The following is a 24,296-nucleotide window of genomic DNA, read 5'->3' on the forward strand; positions in this document are numbered from 1 at the left end:
TGGACCAGACTGCACGAGGTAACTACCTTAGGTATCCCCACAAAATCATGGCCCTCCACCAGGTTCAAGGCCAGCCTAGAACGACCTATTACAAATGCCCTCGTTTCCTCGTGGACCACCTTGGTTCATGGCATCCCGCCGACTTGCCAGCCAGCTTACATGTGGATTCAACTCCAAGGCAGGGCAGCGTGGCGCCCGGGAAGCTTCTTGCGTGCTTGTTTGTGTACGGATAAGAACTTCGGCCGCCGCACTTTGAGCCGAAGGCGAGGCGTTTTGACCAAGTCTAGCTGCGATCTGTCAATACTCCGTATCTCAGCCACACCAAAATGGATACACGCTCGTGTCAGCCATGCGCCCATCGCGGCATCGCCCCAGAGCGTGACTGATCGGTACATTTCCATGGGTCGCGCGGACGGCGGCACGTCCGAGCCTCCGTTTCCCGCCCAAAACCAGAAACAACAGCCATCCATCCATCAGCCATGGCCATGCTTGCACGAAGTGTTTCTGACTTGACCGTGATTATGGGCTGACTGACTGACTGACTGACTGATGAACACCCACCGACTGATGCCGACATCAAGCCGGGAAAAAGTATGGAAAAAAAAAAAGGCATTTGGTAAAAAAGCTCAGCGCAATCGTCTACGTACGCAACTCATCAGCCGTCGATACTGAGACACGTCCGAAAACGACTGGAAGTGTCACATAATCAGACGGCCAGTAATTGAGTTTGTTCTCCTCACTCAACCACACCTCGACATCTCCGACACGCGAAACACGCCTTTCTCCGAGTCTGAAGTCTGAAGTCTGAAGTCTGAATCCTAGAGTCCGTCGGGCTTGCTCTGTGGGACGGACTCGGGTGCAAATACCTCACCTCGTTCCCCTACAGTTGCTTTCGCCAACCGGGGACGTAGCAGTTGTGCCAGCCACCTTGCAATTACCGCCTCATGTTGATCTGGTCTCTGGCATAGCACGTCTTCGCCCCCTTCCGCTACCATTTGCCTGGTCATGGCGGCGCCTCCGTCACCGCTGCACTTCTCCGTCAACATGAGGCGCTCATCACTGTGGCATCATCCATCGAGACGGCAACGAAGGAGGAACACTGTCCATGCATGCCCATGCGTGCGACAAGCCTGGTTCTCATCAAAAGGGATGTTCTAGTACACTTCCCATAAGAAGCGTACTCCATTGACAAACACGATCATCTCACTGGAGAAAACAAGCTCTGGATTCCAACGTGCTTCGGCCTAGATGGCGGCTCCAGGTCCCACCATCCTTCTGAGTCGCTTATCTGGTAGGTATATTCGGTGAGCTCCGCACCACATTTTCTCCGTGGGTAAGGTGATCGATTGTATTGGCAGAGGCTTTGGCACTGTTGGTTGTTTGAGTCTCCCGAGAATGACTTGACAGCCACTTGCTTGGCAGGGAAAAAAATCAATTTACAGATGATCAGCGAAGCATGCAGGGCGGGTACCTCAACCTCGAGCAAAGTTTTTGTACCTATGACCAGGTGAAGCCAGCCCATGTGCTGCAGAACTGTCATTGATCAGGTGCCAAGATGCCAGATTGTGGGATTCCCGCGTGTGATCTGTCCAAGGTGGACCGGCCCTAGGGGCTTTCCGACGTGGAGACCCCTGCAGCTGCAGCACGGTACGTTCCTCCATTGCCACGACAGGGCGTTGGTTTCATGAGGTGGAGCGGGGGTTACCCCCAAAGAATGTGCCTCACTTCTTATCAGACGACCACTTGTTATCGTCGCTGACATAATACAAAATTTTCCATCACTCCCGTCCCTGAGTCGCGAATCATCCCGCCTCACCTGCAATTACGAAACCTTGAAGTAGAGGGGAACGTGTTTCTGTACTGAATCGCTCAACAAGTCATCCATTCAAGTCAGTCGCAATGCCTCACAAACATACCAGGAGGGAACAGGATCCCTCAGCGTAAGTTTCAACCGCCTGAGATGCCGTTGTGGCATGCACTAACCGGCTTCATGCAGATTTGATCTCCCCCCATCACAAATCGCGAGGCCGCTTCCCGTTCAGCTGCGAAGTCGAAAAGCTTTAGCCAATAATGCGAAAAACACCAAGAACGGCAAGAATGGCAAAATCCAAAAGACAGAGAATGATGGCGTCTCCAAGAAGAGAAAAGGTCGCAGCAATGATGACGATGCTCCGAGAGCTTTCAAGCGCATCATGTCGTTGGCGTCGGGCAGGAGACAACGATCTGGTCTAGATAATGGCGAGACGGTGGCCCAAAAGAAGAAGGCAGCTAAGAAAGCTGCGGCAGCCGCGCAGAGCGAGACCAAGGCTGAGGAGACTGGGAAGCCCGAGATGCCCACGATCAGGCCGGGTGAGAAGATGTCCGATTTCGCTGCCCGCGTCAACGCAGCCCTACCCCTGGCCAACCTTGTCAATAAGACTGAAAGGGGCGGAAAAGATCCTCTCGGTCTCAAGACCGTCAGGACGCGGAAAGAGAAGAAGATGCACAAGCTATATGACCAGTGGCGTGAGGAAGAGCGCAAGATTCAAGAGAAGAGAGAAGAGGAGCTCGAAGAGATCGCCGAACGCGAGCTAGATGAAGAGATCAACGGCGGTACCTTTGGCAATTTCGGACAGACCTCAAAGGCCTTCTACGAACCTGGGCAGGACAAGAAGAAGGGTAAAAAGGGGAAGAAGAGTAAGGGCGCAGACCGCGAAGAAGATCCTTGGGCGGTGCTCAAGAAGATGCGTGCCGAGGCCAAAGTAGGGCTCCATGATGTCGCGCAGGCTCCGCCAGAACTTCACAAGGCCGGCAGAGATAAGCTGTTGGTCCGTGGTGCGGCCGTTGATGTCTCCAACGTGCCAAAATCCGCTGGTAGCCTGAGAAGGCGTGAAGAGCTCCAGGAAACCAGAGAGGCATTCCTTGTGGCTTACAGAAAACAGCAGGAGGAAAAGTTGGCTAAGCTTGCCGTGACGAGATCTCGAGATACCCAAAACTAGCAGTAACAAAAGCCTGTCTTTGAAGACACCGATGAAAACCTAGAGTCACTTTGATTTAATTACCTACCTCATATCTTGTCTACTTGAGATGTGACACGAGACGAGATATCCAGTCCATACCTCCGGCCCTCTTGCCCTCAAGGTTATCCAAGAACTGAAGGCCAAATTACGGACTACGTCCGTGCGAAACAGATATCATGCCATGATCACGTGCAGTGGAGGTAACAGTAGCTATTGTCTCGTCCACAGCCACCACAGCCACCTGGACGATGCTGCACCTAAGGTACGTATCCCACCATGACGGCGGGGTTCCCGACGCGGCCAGACTCAAGCGGTTTCCTTCCCCTCCACTTTCCAGATCTTTGGCCGACTCAAACGTAGCGGGGGAAAACCAACCGGAATCTGGAAGGAATTTTCGACCAACCGCATACGCCAACCCAGGCATCTTGGGTTCGATTTTCCATCGTCGACCTTCGCCGTCAATATTCGCATGACTTTTTCTATGCGGCTTTCGTTCACCTGATAATGACAACCCCCAAAAAGGAGGCACAATGTCCCGCGACCTCGAGCGACTGATAGAGTCAGTCATCACTGACATCTCATGTTATGGTGACTTGGGTGAGAGAACCTGCCCTGCACGCTCATGAGAACGAGGATTCTCGGCTTCTTGTTCATCACTTCCAAATTATCATTCTACTTACAGTTTACGCAATTACACTGAGATGGCTGGCATTCGACTATGTCCCCCCACCAGTCGTGCGTTTAAAAACTTTTTGGCTTGGAAAACTTTCTAGCTGGCGCATCTCACTGACAAGCGGTTAATAGGATGCACTGTACTGCATGTACTCGATTCACTCGGGACTTTTTACAAGGACACCCGACCCAGGCAAGATGCACTAGCAGAACCCTCTCAGTCAACAGACGAGGAATCCAACCAGTTACTGTGGTCTACAGCCTGGGACTGGCTGAGAGTGAGGAAGGACGTCTCCGTCGGACCGAATCGAAAGTGGAATCATGTACCTCTGGCTGACATCCTCGCCTTACCGGATCCAGACTCTCAGGATGGAACAGCAGCTCTCAGTACCTCAGAGAGTGCCGCAAAAGAAGGTCTAAATGACTCTGAATCTAACGGCCTCGTCAAGTCGGCGCCGAAGACCCCAGGCCTTCGAAAGCGGCCTCGTATATACGTCTCTGAGGATCGCATGTGGGAGTCCATTGCTGGACATGCGCCCGACTACCGAAGGGTCCCGAGACTGGAGTGGATGGCCTTGGTCGGTATCGCCTCCACTAAGCAGGAGGGTATCCTGCAAGGCGATTTAGGTCGGCTTGTTGGCCAAGACAAACGCTCATTGCCCAAAAGAACAGATGCTTTAGCAGAGAAGGGATATATCTCGAAAAGAACGACGCTCGTCAGGGGAACCAAGACCAGCAAGATGTGGTTGACGCGCTTCGCCCCAGCTCTTCCAATCGATCCCTTGAAAGCAACGGCTAGTCTGCACACGACTGTTGATATGTCCCGAAACGCCCTGGCGTGCGACTTGGAGCCAGTCTCATGGCGTGGCAGGTGGAATGGGGAATCAGTTGACTACATCTCTCTAGCCCAAACAATAATGGCCATTGTGAAGGCCTTTGGTATCATCAGATATCATGACCTACGGTGCAAACTGGGCATTTTGGGTCTGAGATGGCAGATGAAAGTGGCAGCCAAGACGTGTCGATTCTTCGTCCAGACTGGAGCCATCCAGTATGTTGGCGCCACTTTGTCTGGGAAACTTTTCAAGGACTGCCTCAAATTCGACCACGATCTTACGCACGAGGATTGGGCTGCCTATCTGGCTACGGGAAAGCAGAAAAGCATTCAGTCTGATCACAGCCTAAATGGTGGAGATCTTGGATCTGATCCGGCAAGCAAAACCGCCAGCATGGACACCCCAAGCCCAGGGACTGAACCTGGTCGTGCTCTCAACAGAAGACGAATGAATCCACGCTCCAGCTGGATAGCCGACAAACCACTAACCACGACAATCTTCGACAATATTTCTGCTGCAGGCTCCGCGGGTCTGTCGAATAAGCAGTTAGGAGACTTGACTTTGGGGCCATCCTTTCGGCGGTATATATCCTCCATTTCCTCGACAATCTCGCTCCCGACACAGCAGCCAGTGCATCTCAGGCACTTTCAGGTATCGAGTGAGATGCATCGAAAAGGCAAATCTCAGCAATATCGCTATTTTGCACTCAGCGCCCAGCAAAAAGTTGCCGCCGATGCTGACAAGAATCTCACTGGACAGATGGGCAATGATCATTCTCTGGCTGACGGGGCTTGTGGAAAGACGCTGGCAGGCCATTTTACATATCCCGCAGTAGTCCCTGACTTATCCTATACTGCCAGTGGCCTAGCTGCTCTTGCTCGAGTTTCTGGCAAGGCGCTCAATGCGATCACCAAGAGGAAGGCCGAGGTTTTGGATACCCCGCGAGCCAATGTGGCTCAAGAAGCTGGAGGACTGCGTCAAGGAAAGCGAAGAAGGCTTTTACAGCAGACCGGCGAAGATTCTTCTGAAGAGGACGCGAGCTTTACAGCGGGAACGTGCTCAGAGCTAGACTCTACAACCCCCTCTGCAACGACTACCAGGCGTGGTACGAGGCGACGCCCAGCTGAATCGGCAACGGCATCGAGTATCGTGACACTCAAAGTAGATCCATCAGCGCTGTCCAGAATACTCTCCAATAGCGATCAAAATCCTGAAGCCGGCGCGGGCCCACATATCCCTCAGGCTCCTCCCGTTCATGGTACAGACGAGTCCACTATCCATGCCGCTGTTGGCCAAGAAGGCAAGCTTCAGGAACCTTTGAACCCAGACGCAACGCTACCAGATACGACAGCCGAGGGGATCGAGGTTCCTGCCGCCCTGCCAACGGATGAGCAATCCATTGTCGTGGGCTCTCAACAATTAAATCAAGATATGGAGATACCCAATGCCGAGGCAGTGGATGATACACTTATCGACGGCGTGCCTGTGAAGCGTGGAGGCCGTCGAACCAAGAAAGGGTCAGCAAAACCTTCTGCCCGTGGCCGTCCCAAGATTTTCAAATGCGACAAATGTGGAGGAACTTGGAAGAACGACGTTGGTATTAAATACCACCTCGAGAAATCGAAGACACCCTGTAACCCAAACTATGTGGCACCCCTTATTGGACCTCCCGAGAAACTTTTCCCAGCTGCGAAACGATCGACTCTGGCGAAGCGAGCAGTTAATCCTCCTCGACAGATCAAACCTCGGCACTCGAGGTTGTCTGCCCTCAATGACACTCTAGACGATGAGGAAGGCCAGGAGGACGCCTTCGGCTTGCATGAAAGAGGAGATGACGCTGTCACCGCTGCTATACAATCCTTCGAGGCTACTCCTTTCAGGAGCAGAAGACTGCGCACCGATCAGGGAGGGGAATCCGGCGTACTACAGGAGACAAGACGAGGCGCGAGAAGGGGCATAGGCAGTAATCGGAGTACGTCAAAGTCATCAAGTGCACTGAAGCCGCCGGTATCCTCGACGCAGCTGCCCATGAGTGGGCTCATTGATGATCCTGCCAGCGCTGTAAGAGACATGCCAACGAAACATGCCTCACTTCAAATAGCAGTCGGGAAAGCAAGGGGGGAAGACACACCAAAAGCCAAGGGAATGCATATCTCCCCGGAAAGCCGCAGGAAGACTCTCCTAGACACTGCTGGAATCGATCCACCGCAACTTTTGACGCCAACGAGAATGCATGATCATTCGGGGCGACGAGTTTCGCACTCGGGTCCAGCAAAGCGAAGTTCGAATGGAAGTCCCAACCGAGCAGGCTCAGGAGATACGGCAGCACCTGTCATCGAATCCAGTCCACTACCACATGCAGACGCGCTGAGGGCCAGTCTAACCGATAGTAGTACTCTTTCAAAAACACAGACCATGGAACGGGCACTTCAGTACATCCTACATGCGAGTGGTGGTGTCTTCCCCGGAGGCCAGTCTCTGTGGTACGCTACTATCGCTACGTGGGAAACTCTGTTCTCGTCTGAAGAGGCGCCAGACCATCAAATGTACAAAAACGCATTGGCAAGGTTGGCGAAGAAGAAGCAAGTGGTTGTCAGTACGCATGCTTTCAAGAATTCTAAAGGCATGATGGCGAACTACCAATTGATACGGATTCCTGGCATCGAAGCGTCATCCCCGCCAGGTGCAGCTATGAAAGCGAATATCATGGCTCATCACCCAAGACTTTACATCCCGCCGGCCTTCAGGCCCAAGGCAGGAATGCCTGAGGAGGACAAGCATGACGCTCAGCCTGTCTTCTCCAGCCGTAGGAAGACAGTTCAGGTGATGGAGGTTCTTGATGCTCCTTTTTATGCCAATAAAGCAGCTAATGAGAGGCCAAATACGCCCCCTGAGGGATCCCAGACCCCAAGGAAACGCAGGAAACGAATGGTCACAAGGGAACAGATCGCCCATGCAGAAGATCAAGGTCCCGATGGAACACGCAAGAGAGACATCTTTCGATTCTTCATGACAGGGCAAGTAGGACCAATCGCTGGGCCCTCCGAATCTCGCGGTGGTGGACGGAGCGGCTGTCCTCCGAATATTGTCTTTCTGAATCCCAACACATATCTGGGACCCGAAATGCCAGAAGACATTCAACACACACCTCTTCCTGAAGCCTCGGCCCCAGAGCCAACTTATCCCACGGCCCCGCCAACATCTGACGTGTGCCACGACCTGTTCAACGTAACCTTCGCTCATGCCGACACGATTGAAGGCAATGACGGTACCTGGCCGGCGTGTGAGAGCGCATTCTTCGACACGGAGGACCGTAGCCTGACAATCAGTGGCTGGATGCCCGATTCGCGTTGGTTCCTCCGACAGAACTTGCCTCAAAATCTCTCTGAGATAACAAAGTGGCGAGGGGGGCCTGGACACAAGTTGCCCAACAGCAGCCAATTCTACGAATTCTCCGATCAGGTCGATGCCTGCTTCGACTGGGAGCTGTCAACTGAGGGTATGAAGCTCCTTTTGGCGGGGTCGATCGACCCGGATTATATCTTTATCAACCATGTCGTCGATGACCTTCCCGGCGGATGGGAGAACCCCCAACTTGAATGGGATCCTGTGAACCAACTCAGTCAATCTGCCTTGTTTAGCCTCCACATCGCTGAACAGGGAACGACTGCAACTGACCATCTCTGGGGCGGCGAGATTGGTCGTCAAAGAAAGCGCAAGCGACGACAGACCAAGCTCGGGACCGAGCCCAGAGAGCTTATGGTCGGAATCGATCTGAAAACGAGGACGCTCATACCGTTGCCTAGAGACATGGACCTGAGAGATGCATCGAGACAGAACGCCGGGCTCGACGAGACGAATGAAACCATCTTGATAGCCGCATTCGTCGTCACAAGAACACTTCTTGGTGGTGCCGACCGAATCATAGAATGGGGTCTCATGATGACCTTGTTCCCCGACATGGCCCTCAGCGCCATGCGACGATTCTGGTCGAAAGCCCGAAAGGATCGTGGAACTTTCATCAGTCAGCTTTCTGAGCGATTCCAGATTCAATTTATCTCAGCCTACGAGAACGATGAATTCCCGCCCATTGACTTTGACAATTATGTCGACTACGACTGGTCGCGCCTTATCAAGTGGACCGCTGGTCTTATTGAGGATTCGCAGGAATTGCCTGCCAGCAAGACTGCTCTGGAACGAGGCTACTCTCTCGGCTCAGCTTGGACGGATATTACCAATTGGCGCGACGAGTACTATAACTTTCAGATGTCTGTCTTTAACAGATTTGAGGCGGCCACTTCACGCCCCGCGACTTCCCTCGTGGACAACGATGGGGGAGCGCTGTCACAGGACAGTGAGGACCTAGCCATTGCCATGTCGTGGTTGCGCTCCCTTTGCTACACGCATCGCGATAAATATGCGCCGCAAGATATCAGGAAGAAGATGGCGAGCATCGGAGGCGGAGACGAGGAGCGCATCCAATCACTTCTTGAGCAAGCGGTCGAGACTCTCCAAGGTCAAGGTGTCATCACGGATAGCAAGCTCAAAGCACTCGAGGGCCGCCCTTACCGCCTCACCGAGACATTCTTGCCGCGATTCATCAAGTGGACTAATGAGGTCAAGTACATCGACGCCGCCAAGTTCAAACAACGACTTGATGTAAGCTTCCGACGGGGCGAAAAGATCCGGATTCCCTATGTCTTGAGGGATGGTGAGGTTATGGCCATGATGAACTTGCAGGCGTACGGAAGAGTTGCCGTCACCACAGTTGATGTCCCGAATATTCCTCTCGGTTTCGACCCGGGCAATTACGAAAGTAGGAAATACCCTAAGTCGTACTACAACTTTGGTCTTGAGATCGAGGCCACAGAGAAGTACGTTTACGATGAAGATTTGGCCCTCCTACAAAAAGCCAAGCACAGCAAGCCGCCAAGGGAAAACCATAACCGGGCGGTTCCACTGTGGTCGGATTTTTTTGGGGAGCTCAACCATGATCGTTGGGCACAAGTTCTTGGCGCAGTTGCGTTCGTTGTCGCAACTCGAGGACCCCTGGATGTCGCGTCCGTTTGTGCCGTGCTCAAACCATATGTACAAGAGTTTGAGGTGCAGATGGTGTTTGACTGGGGGGCAAGATACGGTGTGTTAAAGGGTATTACCTATGGAAAGAGTTTCACCGTGGATGAGTGGTGGTGGCTGGTTGTTGGACAGCAGCGGAATGGGTTGTGAACGACTCGTGAAGGAGGATATTATGAAGGTAGTCGGGATAGCACGCGTATGAGAGTAGTCCCTACGAAGTGCAGGTCAAGGGTCCAAAAAGTTCATTGGAGTGGTATCCCCATCCCGTTGGGAACATGGGCTTTTGGCTCAGTGGCCATCGTAGCAATAAAACAAAGTCTACAAGTTTCCGGATGACGATATATCATGGACATGGCCAAGCAAAACCGCCTAAATAACCTCAACCAGACGCCAGCAACCGTGAAACAAACAGATTCTCGCATCTCAGCGTTCATCCAGGGTGACGGGGGCTGGATCCCCTCATGCAAATTGTAGGAGCATCATCGTAACTAAAAGTCAAGCAAGACTTTGAGAATCATGGCCAGCAGAAGTACAACGAGAACAACAATGGCTCGATCAACCCACAGTGGTACGCCTTCGTCATACGCATGGGTGGTAGGAGGTGCCTGGGGGCGAACACTAAGATTTGGGGCCGGAGGCAGCGAGACCGTCCGTGTAGGGGTGATAATTCCTTGACCTGGACGCGCAGGAGGGTAAGATGCCGCCGTTGCTGGTGATTGTGATGTTGATGCCGAACTGGCCGCCACGACTGTCTCAGGTGCCGTACGAACAAAGCCCTCGGCCAGCTCGGCACTCTCTGCATCCGCCGGTTCGGTTCTTGGTGTCGGAGGCACCGGTGTCACTGCTTCCGTGGATCCTCCTTCTAAGACCTTAGACTCAGTCATCTCATCCTTGTATCCAAGCTTCAGCTCGGAGGGTATCTCAACTTCAGTCGCTGAATCTGGTGAGTCGGAATTGGCCTTGGCCGATTCTTCACATTCTTGGATGATTTCAGTATTTGTCTTTGCACACGTTGGGCATTTGAATGTGTGCGATGCGATGGCATGACGCTTCCGCACAGAATCGCTTGTCTCGAGGCCGCCCAGCTGGCCTCGGGGGTCCGTCTCCATGAAGCTGCGCAACCTTTTATCTTGTTAGTTAACGGGGAAACATCTCTAATAGGGACTGGAAAGGCAGAGAGAGGGAGTCCCAGGCTGAACATACGCGACGAGTGCAGTCCTCACGCCCCACGCAGGCTGCCACGTCTCTTCGTGGTGGCCGCTGATGCTTAGACAAATCTCCCTGTTGGTTTCGAAACGGCCGCTGGGTGTAAGGAACCGGAAACTCGGCGGGCGGAGAGGATATGTAGGCGGCAACACGATACGGCCATGGTAGATGCCTTCGCTGTAGGAGGAGTTGGGTGGCCCGCGGAAAGTGAAGTGCCATTCGAATAGATCTGATTCTAATGGAGTAGCCGTATAATCTGGTGATGGAGAGCTGGAGAGTTCTTGGGCTTCGCGCACTGATTTGGGTCCGATTGATTAGCGAGCTTCTGAGTGGTCAGATGGATAAGAATCCAACGTTTGAGAGGCATCTTACATATGCGCCGTATAGTCGGTGACTTTGAGTTGAACTTAGGAGTTGCCATGTTGCATACGCTGGTTGTTGTAGAGTTAGGTGATGTAATCGTCCGCTGATCGATAATCGGCGTAAGTCGTCGTGTCTAGATATCCAGTTGACAAAATAATCCAGACCGGGAAGAGGTGGCTTTTTATTGAACGAGCGAGCGTCTGTGTCGGGTTAGGTCGCAAAAGTTTGCGTAGAAGAATGGATAGTTGATGCAGGCGCAGATAGACAGGCTGGTGTTGAACAAGTGTATGAGTGTATGTATGTGTACGTGACAGGTGGAGGGATAGGTGGCACTAACCATCTCATGCCGCGACTGTCACTGGAGTTGGGGAGGGGTGGGTTCTTATCCGGCCGGGGGGGCTTAACGGTGGAATCGACGACCACCTACCCTGACGCCGCTAATTGAGTGCCCAGGGGTTTGAGCCTTTGTACTGACCTGGAGAGTAGGTACTGCGGCAATGAGGCGCTGCAAGTTTGAACTCGGAAGAATGAGGTGCTGCTAGCCAAGCACCCAATGGAAGGTTGGTGGGTACCGAATAGGTATCCATCCCTAAGGTAAGGAACGGAGTACCTAGGTACCTACGTGCCTTGCAAGTCTTGACAAAGGAGACACGTACCGAGTGAATGGAGCACGAGTCACTCAGTGCTCTTGGGTGGGTAGTCCCCTGGGCCAAGACGAAAAGAGAGACTTAGAATGCACTTTCTGCCATTGGTCCAACACTCCGGCACAAGCCGACTTACCTAAGCATCCAAGGACCTCTCAGATTGTCAGTCCGTCAACGACGTTTCTTCCTACGGGACTGATGAACGGCCATCACTGTCCGAATTTCCCGACCTAGTTTCCCAGCAAAGCTTAGAACGCCTAGAGGCAAAGGCGAATCCGAGGTATGTGAGCCCACTCGACCGGACTCAATTGAGTTTCTGGCGGCCTGCTGACGAGTTGCAACCTCAAGAATCCCTCCATCCATTCCTCTCCCTCGAGAATCTTCCCGGAACGACGCGCCTGGCGTATCGACTTTCGCCATGTATACCGGCCCCAAGCCTCCGACGCCTCACGTCCCTGGTGTGTACCGCTTCACAGCGACTGCCCTGGGCGCTGGCATGTGGTTCTTCGTATGTCCCTTAACGAAGCCCTTATTGATACCGCGAGGCCGAGGAAGCTAATGTCATTCTGCGCCATCGATAGCTCATGTACCGCGCGAAGAAAGACGGTATATTCCCTACAACTTTCGATAATACTGATTGCGTGATTGCTGACGGAAATGTGCAGGAGCTGTGTTGCTGGGCTGGAAGCACCCTTGGGATCACTGAACCGAAAGCTCTAAAGATGGGTGGTCTAGTGAACAAGAAGTTTGAGGAATACGCGCAAGATGCGCGATATCAACAGATCATTCGGCATTCGCCAGTCCAAAAGTCAGGCAAATATAGGCAGAGGAATCAACGATTAGCTACTCTATTATGGGTGCAAAGCAATTGCGGCAAGCCCAACCATGCTTGGGTTCATCTCTGTCCGTCACTTCTTCTACTGAGTGTTGGGCTTTTCGAAGAGGTAGTGCGACACGCCCCAGGTATCCCCGCCTTGGTAGGCGAACAGCTCGGAACACGCCAAGTAGAAGATTTGCCATCTGTTGAACCACACGCTGGCGTTCTGCTCCCCATACGTCTCGACCAAGTGCGGCCAGATCTCTTTCTTATGCGCAAGCATCTTGCTCAGCCAGTGCTTGATGCTCGTGTTAGCTCGTCATACTGAGACTGATGTACGGTAGAAAGGCGATCGGCGGCAGCTTACCTCGCACGTCTTGGAGTAGTGTTGTCCGTTGACCCACCACTGCTTCTGAATCTGTAAGTCCCGCTGGAAGAATAGGAGCAGGTCGGTGGAAGGCATAGTGCCTCCTGTGAAGAAATACGTCGTCATCCAGCCCTCCTCACTGAGGTTTTCCGCGGTCAGCGCTTCCCGATAATGCACAACATCGCGGCCGTTACTCACTAATCGTAGGGAGTGGTCCTGTGGGCAAAGATATGGACAAAAAGCTTGCCACCAGGCTTTAAGGCCCTGCCCACCTTTGCCATAAGGAGCTCGTAGTTTTTCATGTGCTCAAATAGCTTTTGTTACAGTCAAAATCCTTTTCATCGGACGCATCTAGCGGTCAGGGAAAATACAAACCTCGATGGAGACAACTCTGTCAAAAGACTCCCGCTCGAACTCATAGTCAACAACGTTACCTGTGATGACCGTGAGGTTTGATAAGCCCTTCTCCTTGGCTTTCCCATCGATGTACTCCTTCTGCGTCCTGGAGTTGGAAAAGGCCGTGACCTTGGAGTTAGGAAGTACCTCGGCGAAGTACAGCGCTCCTGATCCCCAACCGCAGCTGTAACGGTCAGTCAGGCCCTAAATCTAACATATGATCTCTCGATGCATGGGAAGGGCCGGAGACGACTCACCCGAGATCCAAGATACTCATACCATCCTTTAGTTCCGCCTTTTCAATATACGTCTGTAACATGGCCACTTCCGCCTGTGCCAATGTCTCGCCTCCCTTGGGGTACAGACAGCACGAATACTTCATGCGGGGGCCAAGGCATGCGGCGAGGACACCGGTGCCAACCTCGTAGTGCTGCTTGTTGGCCGTAGCGGTCTCAATTGCAATGGGTTGAGTGCGCAATTTCTCGATAAACGTCATCTTCCGCTCGTAATCGAGGCCGAGAGACGTGCTCGCGATGGAGTCGAGACGCTCCTGAAGCTGGCGCCGAATGCCTATCCTGATGACGGCGTTGGGCAGGTAGCCACTGTCGAGAATCCAGTCTAGATGTTGCGTTAGAGAGCTGTTGTCGAGTCACATGCTGACTTCACAATGAGCTTCATGAGGCTTGTGTGCGAGGACGTACCCATGTTCATCTTCGCGGTAGAGGTGATTCGCGAAGGTTCAGTGGAATGAGAGAGGCAGAAATAAGGGATTGACCGTCTCTGTGGCCCGAGTCCCAATGCGTGAGGTTGTATTGTACTTTGAAACCCAAGCGATGTCCGAGCACCCGCTTCGAGTGAGGTCTAAAGCAATATGGGTTGTTGGTTGATGCGAGGTGTTTAGGCTACTTCAATGGAGATTACTGGTATGAGACTTGGAAGTAACAGGTAGCAGTCGAAGCTTGACCTGAATGATTGTATCGACTAGCTAGCTGTGATTGTGGCTGGGTGGCAGGTCGCAGGGTGCGACCGCGACCCCGGCCACTCGGAGCCGGAGCGACCCGCCTAGGCTAGTTCGGCACCGGAATGCGGGTCGGTGGATCATCGATGACACCTTCATTTATGGTCAACTCAGGTAGCTTGATACAGCACGATCCTTGACATCCGAGCTAGAAACCGAGACTGAGAAGTTCGCATTCAGGGAGAAACTAGATTTAATCGTCACACTCGATTCCTTATTTTAATACATCAAGGCAATGCTCGCCAACTTTACGTGGAATTATGGCAGCGTGTGCGATCAAGCCGCAAAGGCATCTCTTCAACCTTGTAATCCTACAACTCCATGTGCTCCAAAATGATTTTATACTCCTTTCTTTGCTTCGGCTTCTTCAGGAAGTTTTCTTTGAAACGTCCCACGGCCCGAGCCAGCTTTTGGAAGAGGTACTTTTCTGATATCCATGCCGCGACCAAGTAAACGCCCCCGAGTAGAATCATGAAGAGCTCAAAGTCCCAGCTTGTCTTGGTAAGTTGCATCAGGTGCCTTACTGAATGCCCCGGGCCAATGATCATCCATATTGTGATTGAAAGGGTTGCCACGATGGTTGTCATAAACGGCCCTTTTCATTGTTAGTTCCTTGGACAAATGTTGCTGCAATCCGACTTCACCTACAGTTCGTCATCGCCTTTTCTCTGAAAGGAGGGCCCGCGTTGAGGACCACACCCGCCAAGATGTACTCGAAACAGGACACCAGAAATAGAACCGTGTTTTCCGAGTTCTTGATATTCGACTTGTCATGGTTGACACGTGGGGGTACGTACCTTTTCTTGTAGTTAGCAGTGCGTAAAGATGATGGTGGGAGCAAGGTAGGAAGCGCTCACCATGACTGCTTTCGCACGGCGACATATACAGCAGTTTGCACGAGTATACAAATGACCATCTGGCCCAGTAACGGTATGAGCACCTTGCGAGAGACGAGGTCTGCAGTTGGTCGCTTTCGTGACAAGACAGGGTATGGCCCAGCCCAGCTCACTACGATACTTATAAGCGTTTTATTCAACGGTTCTGAACTAGACTCATGACTTACTGAAAATGGCAATAGGAAGAATCAACAGTAGATCAATGAATAGGAACTAAAGAGTGATCAGCCAGTGATGACGCTTTGGGCGATCATGTCAACTTACTTGAAAGTCACCGAGATTAGAAGCTGTAGCATAAAGAAAGCTGACGGACGTGAACTGGATGGCCGAGTACAAACTCATGTACTTGAAGCAACTGAAACTCGTCACAAGTGCAGCACGACCCTCGCTAAAGATATGTGTTATGATGATACTCTGCTTCGTGGGGGGTGAAAACACTTACCGGATAACCTGGGGAACGCAACCGATGTCGAAGACGCGTGACGTGAACGGAGCTGCAACAGAAGCTTCCGCCTCTGAGAGGGAGATGCCGACATCTGCAGCCTTGAGAGCGCCGCAATCATTCGCACCGTCACCACAAAAGCCACAGCAGTACCCGATCGCTTGCAATTTCTCAACCAGTTCGTGCTTTTCATCTGGAGACATGCGCGCGAAAACTCGACCACGGACCAGCATCTGAGATCGTAAGCATAGGCAGCCAGGTGGCACGCTCCGGGGGATGAACATACTCTCTGCAACACCAACGGAGGCGCGAAGTCCACAATCCAGCGAAAAATCTCGCCGCTGACTGCTAGAGAGTAATTGCGGATGTCATTGATGTTGTATGCCAATGATGCGTCAACGTCAGCCGGAGGTGGTAGTGGCTGTGCAACAAAGTTAGCTTTACAACACCTTTAGAATTGGAATGAACTTGCAAGAAGAGTCTGTTCGTTCAGCTGGAAACCCCCGTTATCAATGCTCTCCCACCGTAGCCGAGCCTTTGGGTCACCGGCGTTGCCTGCTTACTGTTAGAGTCAATCAGATACCTCACTTGTCGCCACTTGCCTTCTATGAATCTCGGAACGAAGCAGTGCGCAGTCTTGTTGATCAAGTTGCATTCACGAGCAACACTGATGGCAGTCAAGATGTTGTCACCTGTCACCATCGTCGTACTGATGTTCGATTCCAGTAGCTCAGTCAGTACAGGCGCTGTGGTCGGCTTGAGCTTGTTTTCGAAAATAATGAAACCAGTGAATTCCAGTTGAGACTCGGCCTCGTGTCGCTTCATTTTCTGGGCTTTGACCCAGCTGAGTTTTGGAATATGGCGAGCTGCGCAGCCAATGACGCGATAACCCTTGTGTGTATAGTAGGCAAGCTGATCATCATAGTCGACTGGGACTATATGTTGAAGAGGACATTCAAGGTCAGTAGTGCCTTTCGAGGTACACCTAAATCAGTTCGGTAGATATGGATCACTCACAGCTGTCTTCGCGACATATTTCCCGCATGCATTCAGGAGCGCCTTTGACATATATGTCCCCACTTTGCTGTCCAAACTGTCGAACTATGACGCTTGCTCTACGGAGCTGCGAAACGAATTCGAAGGACCTCAGTACCCCCAACTCAAGCAATTGCTGGTTAAGTGGGTTAGTCTAGCTTTGATCGACAGGGGTCCGCAGCCTACCGATTGATCTCCTTGTTGAGTGGCGCCTCGCAGAAGAGCATCATGCTCAGCTGGAGGTCGGGCGACTGACGGCGAAAGGCTGCCCTGGTCTTGGTCGTCTGCCTCGTTGGGACTTTGTTTGCCTTCTTCGAAAGACCACCTTGTAAACTCAAACATCTTGAGGTCAAGTGGATCACCCATCAGCTCGTCGTCCACAGACCTCAACGAGTGGCAAGTTGCCATGGTGTACAAGGCTGCCCTCAATTTTGACATCTGGGCTGGACCGCCGGCCTGCGCCTGTACGAACGACGATGGATCGGTAAGCACCTCCGTGAACCTGCCTGTTACTGTTGATGCGACCCGAACACCGAGTATGTCCAATCCGTCCTCTGTTAGGGTGCCGGTCTTGTCAAAGCACATGATGTCAATCTTACCACCTACGTTGACCCGCTGTGGACTGATGCAAAAGATTTGTTTCTTCTTCAGTCGGCCCAGCGCGAAGTTGGTCCCAATGGTGAGCGTCGCGGGTAGCGCTGGCGGCACCACGATTGTGATAAGATCGAGAGCACGGACGATGATGAGGTGCCAGGCAAGGTGCAGCCGCAGGAAATTGAAGAGAGAGGCGATGAAACCAAGCATGGCTACGATAGCCATGACACTGATGTACCGGAAAGAGTCTCTGTAGAATTTGAAGCCGGATGGTTTGGGGAAGAGCATGGACCGTACAAGGGATCCCTTCGTGGTGCTGAATCCCGTTCTGACCACGAGTGCGAGGGCGACAGCGTCTCCATCACGCTCTTCCTGCGGTCGCCGGGCGCGAATGATCTTGGTACCACAGAAGAGGAAGTGTTTGCCAATCTCTGGCGACACGGTCGGTGCAGCCAAATCGAGACTATACATCGTCTCATCGGTGGCCGGTGTTTTAGACACAGGGACCGATTCACCTGAGAGCGAGATGTAAGCCAAACAAGTTTCACTCATGCGGAAGTAGGACTTGCGAGTGAAACTCACCTGTCAGCATGCTCTCGTTAACGATGCAGTCTCCGCTCAAAAGCAAGCCGTCGCTCGGAAATTGAGTAAGATTTGGGTCGCTGACCTCGTAAACGTCACCAGGCACGAGCTCACTCGAGGATACAAATCGCCCTATGTCCGTCAGGATTTCGAGCAAGTTTATACGGCAGCTGAGTCCTTACAGAATCCATTTCGAAGTACACGCACATCGCACTCGAAGCGAGAAATCTCGCGGAGTCGTTTCATCGTCTGTTTCATTAGCCTCCGGTTATACCAACAAAAGACAATGGTGAATTCGACCTACCGCTTTGGTTTCAATGAGGGTGGTGGCAATACTTCCAAACGACATTAGGAAGATAGCCACGGCGTAGTAATAATATTCGTCAAGAGACCACAGAATCAGGCTGGCAATCTGAAAGACGTAGAAAGGATGGAAAACCTGGAACGATCAGTATCTCGACCTACCACTACAAACGATTTCTTACCTCATCTACGAGCAACTGCGGTGTTGATTTTTGTTCAATATCAATCAGGTTATTCCCAAAAACAACTGCTCGCAGTCCCTTCTCATCACTGTCTATGCCAGCACGCACGGCGCGAGGATCGGTCCAATTCGGGTCAACCCAGCCGTTGAATATGACAAACTTGTCCTTTTGCTGGTTGAAGTACAAGCGAACATAACGATAGTTGAGCATGCGTAATTCGGTGATGATTGGGTCGTAATCATCATCTACCCCGTAGCTCTTTCCAGTGTGGCCAAAGATGGTAGACATAGGTCTACCGTACAGCTTTTTGTCTACGTCCATCAGGGCAAATTCTCCCCATTGATTCTAGACGAAGTCAGCTCATGTGCAACAATAGGGGGAACGCATAGTTTACCTCGACAACAACCCAGTCACACTCGGCCAGTGGAGACGGCAGACCCAAAAGTTTTACATGCCATCTAGGAAACCATCTGAGTAGTAGCCAAGCGACACCAGTAGTGCATAGGCAAAGTGCGACATAAGCAGTGAAGCCAAGTCGACTTGTCCGAAAGCCAGCAATGGCAATGGTAAGGTCCTCATTCACCATGTAGACCTTCTGGCTTAAACGATCTCCACCAAGGCTCTTGTTGGTCATGCCACTGTCCTGGCGCAACAGGCGGGCGTGAACAGACGATCTTGAGTGCGTTGACGATCTTGAGTGCGTTGACGATCGCCTGCGTTGGGACATGTAATCATCGATGGTTTCGCCGTTTTCGTAATCAGCGTAGCTTTCCTCCTCGTCACCAAACGCAAAGTCTCCCACATCTGACAGGCTTTGGCGTTCGTCTTCGAACGAAGTAGGAGAGGCTTCGGGTTCATCGTGATAGTATGCAAAACTCGTCGTCGAGTCAGCACGAGGCCGTCGATGGGAGAAGGCTGAAACGCTGGTAGGAAGGCTTTCGGCCATAGGACCAGAGAAAAGCTACAGACAGTATGATCAGCGTCAATACGCAATTGGAGATGGGACTTGGGTTTGTCTGACTTCGTCATGAGCCATCTCTACCTCCTCGAAGATGCTCGTTGAGCTTTGATTCGAGTCGAGCCGGTAGAGCGGCGCATGGCCATTCCTCGATGTAGAGGAGGCACGATGATGCCCATTCTCTCCTGGCGCAGGCATATCTGCAACTTCCTCAGGGCGATCTAGTCGCCGTAATGGTATCGAAGGTTCCAGCTCGAGAGACAAGAGGTTGAAGGCGTGGCTGGACTGCCGAAACGAGGTTCGAGTTGAGAGAAGCGGTGTTGTAAATTTGGCGAGAGTGGCACATACCCGTGGGTCAAAACGCTTAGTTGGGTTGAGACAGTTAGAAGAAACAGCTAAGGGAAGCTCGAGGAAGCTATGCTGTGATGCGCTGCGATGCGATTTCGGAGTTTTGGGGGGGGGGGGTCGATGGAGAGGTCAAGAAAGTCAACGCGGATGCCCGCACGGTCGGTTCAATCGTCCTCAAACTGGATGATTTCTAGCTCGAGCTCGCGAAGGAGCAAGGAAAAGCCAGGCACCCGTAGCTGTCTTATTGAGCTACGGAGATTGTATGTTGGCATATCGCATACTTAAGTGCTCCAAGAGTAAAGCGACTTAAGTTGGCATGGAAGAACTTTTGCAGGTTCTCAGAGATTATGAGGCGACTGGAGTAAGGTAGGCAGGTTTCTCCGTCCTTAGGTAAGGTAGCTAGCTATCTATCATGGGTAATTGTACCTCTGAAAGGATGTGACGACACTTTCATGGACCTTACCTGCTTACCTAAGGTAACTCAAGCTGCTTGCGAAGGTAAGCAACCGTATTATGCGAGCACGGTGGCTGGGCAACTAGGTACCTAGGCCACCTCCTGCACTGATAGGAAACGAACCGCTGGAATTTGCGAAGGGCGGAATGGCGTAGGTATCAGGGTGGGAGGGGTGGCAGAGGGGAGGAATTTCTGTCCCGTCGAAATTTTAGGTAAGCAACCCTCGGCATATGCCGACGGAGACCTTTGCGGGTAACCACCTCAAAGGCAATAGGTATCGAACAAACCATGCACCGACCTGGTCTAAATCAACATTGATGGGAATGATCGTTGCAAGACAGTTCTATAAAGGGTATATATCTAGCTACATAGCGGGGGACTTGTCTGATAGATGACGATACTTTGGATGCTGTCCAGGTTGCGCAGGACGAACGGGAGGGAGCGCTGTGACTGAGATACCTAGGTATAGGTACCTAGGTAGTAGCCCCAGTGGCCCCCGCTGCAATCCCCGCATTACCTCACTTGGTCAGCGCCAGCCACGTATGGGTATCGTAGGTAAGTATGGAATCAATGCTGAGATTGCCTGGGTCAAATTTGCTGGAATGATACGGTTTGACTGGTATCGAGTGGTATGTTTCGCTGTTTTTCTCTTGGAAGCTGTGCAGTCATGCAGCGACAAAGAGGTATCAGAGCCCCAGGGCAGTTTTCGAAGGTCGCTGTTGATTCTTCTGTTAAGATCAAAACCTTCTCAACACGTCTGGCCAATAAACGCTACCTCTCAAGAGAGCCCAGCCCAGTGATGCGGGACTGCCTAGGTGCCTGCCCGCCTTATTTAGGCTACCTTTCGGATAACCAGTGCTGCACCACCTGGTGTACATGCCTCCTCCATACCTACCAGGTTACCTAAGGTATCTTAGGTTTGTACGGATAGTTAAGGTAGGTAGGCATGGTGCCTTAGGTACCTACCTATCTTGCCTCATGAGGTTCAATTGCATGGAACTGTCTGCCACCCCGGCCCCCTTGGCTCAGGTCGTCTTTGTGGAAGTCGCCCGCAGTGGAATCCATTGGCAGCACGCTACCCGCTGTGCCCGCCATGCCCGCCTAACCATAGGAGGAGCCCAGGCGCCAACTTGCGGTACCCGCCCCAACGGAGGAGAAAGCCTCTCTCCCAATTTTTTTTTTCCAATACCACACATTACCTTCCCCCCCACCAAAATAAAGTCAACTGCGCATCTACAACTTCCCACGTTCGGCACCGTTCTCTACCCTGCCATCTCCATCAACCGCAACCTCCCTTCAAGATCAGCCCAGGACTTCTCTGTCCCACGCCTCTTGTGGTTTCACTCTATTATCGAATACGGACGATCAAAAGATTCGAACGCACATAATGGCTGAGCCCATCCGTAACAAGCGCCTTGATCCGGCCACCGCGCCGTAAGTCACAAATCTTGCGGCACTGTTCTTCCCGGTGGCGAGGGGTCGCTTCCTTAGGCTTCCCTTGCCCCATTCCACGACCACCATGGCTGACATCTACTCTTGAGCATACAGTACGCCGCAAAATACCCCCCTTCAAAATGCGCCCATTTCGTCGCATGCCCAGCAGCCTGGCGTCGCCAGCATCAAGGAGGGTATGTACCAAAACCCCCGCTGCAATGTTCAACTCTTGTCTTTATTGCGCGCACTTTGGGGCCTCACCTCTGGAGACACCCGCCCCTCTATCGACCCGTTACTGACGTGCACCCATTTCACAGAGGATCTCGATCGTGCCGCTGCCGCCTCCATCTTTGCTCAGAATCCCAAGCTCGTCCAGATGATCCAAGGAAGACTTGGTTCTCTCGTTGGCCGATCCTCCGGCTACATCGAGTCGCTGCCTCCCCAGGTGCGTCGCCGTGTTGCCGGCCTCAAAGGCATCCAGAAGGAACACTCTAAGCTTGAGGCCGAATTTCAAGAGGAGGTTCTCCAGCTCGAGAAGAAGTACTTTGCCAAGTTCACTCCTCTCTACGAGAAGCGTGCCAAGGTTGTCAACGGTGCCTCTGAACCTACAGAGGAGGAGATCAAGGCCGGCGAGGAGGATGACGAGGATGATGATGAGGAGGTTGAGGAAGCTGAGAAGACCGAGAAGGCTGCCGAATCCACTGAGCCGGTTTCTGGTATCCCTGAGTTCTGGTTGTCTGCCATGAAGAACCAAATTTCTCTCGCCGAGATGATTACCGATCGCGACGAGGCCGCTCTCAAGCACCTGATCGATATCCGCATGGAATATCTCGACAAGCCCGGTTTCCGCCTTATCTTCGAATTTGCCGACAATGAGTTCTTCACAAACAAGACCGTCACCAAGACGTACTTTTACCAAAGTGAAAGCGGCTACGGCGGTGACTTCATCTACGACCATGCTGAGGGTGATAAGATTGAGTGGAAGGAGGGCAAGGATTTGACTGTCAGAGTCGAGAGCAAGAAGCAGAGAAACAAGAGTAAGCTCTTCACACATACCGCCCATCGCGATGCACCTGCTAATCCCTCTTTCAGACACCAAGCAGACCCGAATTGTCAAGAAGACGGTGCCCACCGAATCCTTCTTCAACTTCTTCTCCCCCCCCCAGGCCCCGGCCGACGAGGATGATGACGCTGCTTCCGACATCGAGGAGCGCCTCGAGCTTGATTACCAACTCGGTGAAGACATCAAGGAGAAGCTCATTCCCCGTGCCATTGACTGGTTCACCGGCGAGGCTTTGGCCTTTGAGGAGCTCGACGATGATGACCTGGAGGGTGACTTCGACGATGAAGACGACGAGGACGAGGATGATCTTAGTGAGGACCGTGACGAGGATGAGGAGTCCGAGGACGACGTAAGTGACGTGTAACCCGAGGATCCTACGATGGCAGACGCTAATCCATACTTCAGGACGACACCGGCAAGCCCAAGCAGGAGGCGGCTGAATGCAAGCAGAGCTGAGCGACGACTATCGGTCGGCCGGATTGCTAGGTTCTTCACGTTCATGACAGACTTCATTAGGGGAGTGCGTGATGGTCATGCTCTGATTCTTTCGCGTCATGAAAGGCGGCGGCGTCACGCTTGGCGCCACGTCAACAAACCCGCTTTGAGGGTTAAGCCAAGCAGAGCAGCATTGAATGGATGAGCTTCTCGCTTGATAGATGGTAATTGACGTTTTGGTCTCAAACATTCTCAACGAAACGGCCACCTTACGTTCTGGTCATGAATGATGCTATACGTCGTTGCTAAAATGGATTTGTAGAAAGGGTGTTCACTCGAATTTTCCTTCATGTAAAACGGGTAGGGGCATTAACAATGGAAGCAATAGACAGGAAATAAGTCACATAAGCAAATCTTCCTATTACTTGCATCTCCAAGGTGGGGTGGGACGGTGCCCGGGCATGTTCCCGCATATGGCTGTGGGCCACTCCAACCCTCAGCTCGCTCGTGTACTGCGCGTAATTCAGAAGGATATAATAAGCATGCTCTCTGGGGCATCATCACTATATCGCAGCAATTGGAGCGCCTGGTCGTATATATAAGTGGCTTGGAAGGCATAGAGGAATCTTATTTCTATTGTCAGGATGTCGCCCTGGGGCTCAACGGTTGTGACCAATATGGAAGCTCCGTAGAGTGTCGGGGAGTTGAAGGGCGGACGCGGCGGTGCATGCGGACCTCTAGAAGGTCGGAGCGGCCGTTGGACTAACCAGCACTTCATGGAAATGATACGACGAAGCCGCATAGGTCGATGTGCGGTCCGGGATCGGCACTCTGGTCAGGTCAGTGACTTTGGTTAAGGTAGGTAGGCACGTAGGTAGGTAAGGTAAGGTAACAAGAGCAACTATCTTAGTCAAAGCATATCCTACACCAAGTAGAATTTTAATGCGTCGGCCAAATCTTCAAACAAGCCGCGACCCACGCAAAGGAGGTGTCGTGGCCAGTCCCGTCTCATGCTTGTTGTGTGGTGTGCCATCTGCGCCGGCGCCGGAGGAAATTGTTTTTTTTTTTCCTTCCTCCCTTTCTCTTTTCAACCCACCTGCTGAGGAGCAGTGAGTCAACCCCAGGCCCAGACTGCCCCAGAAGGCAACTCATGCTTGGCTGGAATGAGTAAGGTGG

The 24,296-nt window shown here is 52.3% G+C and overlaps 6 protein-coding genes across 6 annotated transcripts; 4 read left to right on the forward strand and 2 right to left on the reverse strand.

The window, feature by feature from the left end:
* Positions 1–1,899: 1,899 nt before the first annotated feature.
* On the forward strand, positions 1,900–2,978 carry CLUP02_08386 (uncharacterized protein; the record flags this gene model as incomplete). Its single annotated transcript, XM_049287376.1, has 2 exons — positions 1,900–1,940; positions 1,997–2,978. 2 exons carry the CDS (start codon positions 1,900–1,902, stop codon positions 2,976–2,978), a joined length of 1,023 nt encoding a protein of 340 aa, XP_049144519.1.
* Positions 2,979–3,180: 202 nt separating this feature from the next.
* Positions 3,181–9,733, forward strand: CLUP02_08387 (uncharacterized protein; the record flags this gene model as incomplete). The annotated part of the gene is made up of 2 exons (XM_049287377.1): positions 3,181–3,261; positions 3,773–9,733. 2 exons carry the CDS (start codon positions 3,181–3,183, stop codon positions 9,731–9,733), a joined length of 6,042 nt encoding a protein of 2,013 aa, XP_049144520.1.
* Positions 9,734–9,794: 61 nt separating this feature from the next.
* CLUP02_08388 (ubiquitin-conjugating enzyme) lies at positions 9,795–11,739 on the reverse strand (the record flags this gene model as incomplete). Its single annotated transcript, XM_049287378.1, has 8 exons — positions 9,795–9,870; positions 9,968–10,032; positions 10,090–10,705; positions 10,787–11,084; positions 11,162–11,285; positions 11,343–11,504; positions 11,580–11,690; positions 11,725–11,739. 8 exons carry the CDS (start codon positions 11,737–11,739, stop codon positions 9,795–9,797), a joined length of 1,467 nt encoding a protein of 488 aa, XP_049144521.1.
* Positions 11,740–11,815: 76 nt separating this feature from the next.
* Positions 11,816–12,502, forward strand: CLUP02_08389 (uncharacterized protein; the record flags this gene model as incomplete). Its single annotated transcript, XM_049287379.1, has 5 exons — positions 11,816–11,834; positions 11,938–12,076; positions 12,145–12,304; positions 12,378–12,402; positions 12,462–12,502. 5 exons carry the CDS (start codon positions 11,816–11,818, stop codon positions 12,500–12,502), a joined length of 384 nt encoding a protein of 127 aa, XP_049144522.1.
* A 211-nt stretch (positions 12,503–12,713) lies between these two features.
* CLUP02_08390 (ATPase) lies at positions 12,714–21,066 on the reverse strand (the record flags this gene model as incomplete). Its single annotated transcript, XM_049287380.1, has 32 exons — positions 12,714–12,911; positions 12,981–13,119; positions 13,179–13,294; positions 13,356–13,560; positions 13,634–13,978; positions 14,038–14,224; positions 14,298–14,361; positions 14,456–14,487; positions 14,526–14,581; positions 14,647–14,705; positions 14,790–14,989; positions 15,043–15,191; positions 15,252–15,351; positions 15,458–15,503; positions 15,555–15,651; positions 15,733–15,965; positions 16,019–16,153; positions 16,279–16,667; positions 16,750–16,903; positions 16,954–17,876; positions 17,944–18,075; positions 18,126–18,192; positions 18,248–18,382; positions 18,429–18,773; positions 18,823–19,389; positions 19,450–19,671; positions 19,735–19,806; positions 19,915–19,983; positions 20,288–20,448; positions 20,569–20,597; positions 20,711–20,845; positions 21,056–21,066. 32 exons carry the CDS (start codon positions 21,064–21,066, stop codon positions 12,714–12,716), a joined length of 5,772 nt encoding a protein of 1,923 aa, XP_049144523.1.
* A 509-nt stretch (positions 21,067–21,575) lies between these two features.
* CLUP02_08391 (nucleosome assembly protein) lies at positions 21,576–23,049 on the forward strand (the record flags this gene model as incomplete). The annotated part of the gene is made up of 3 exons (XM_049287381.1): positions 21,576–21,622; positions 21,737–22,659; positions 22,715–23,049. The coding sequence occupies 3 exons, from the start codon at positions 21,576–21,578 to the stop codon at positions 23,047–23,049; spliced, it is 1,305 nt and encodes a 434-aa protein (XP_049144524.1).
* Between the last annotated feature and the right edge of the window lie 1,247 nt (positions 23,050–24,296).

The sequence above is a fragment of the Colletotrichum lupini genome, chromosome 4, assembly GCF_023278565.1.
Source record: "Colletotrichum lupini chromosome 4, complete sequence".
NCBI classification, from domain to species: domain Eukaryota; kingdom Fungi; phylum Ascomycota; class Sordariomycetes; order Glomerellales; family Glomerellaceae; genus Colletotrichum; species Colletotrichum lupini.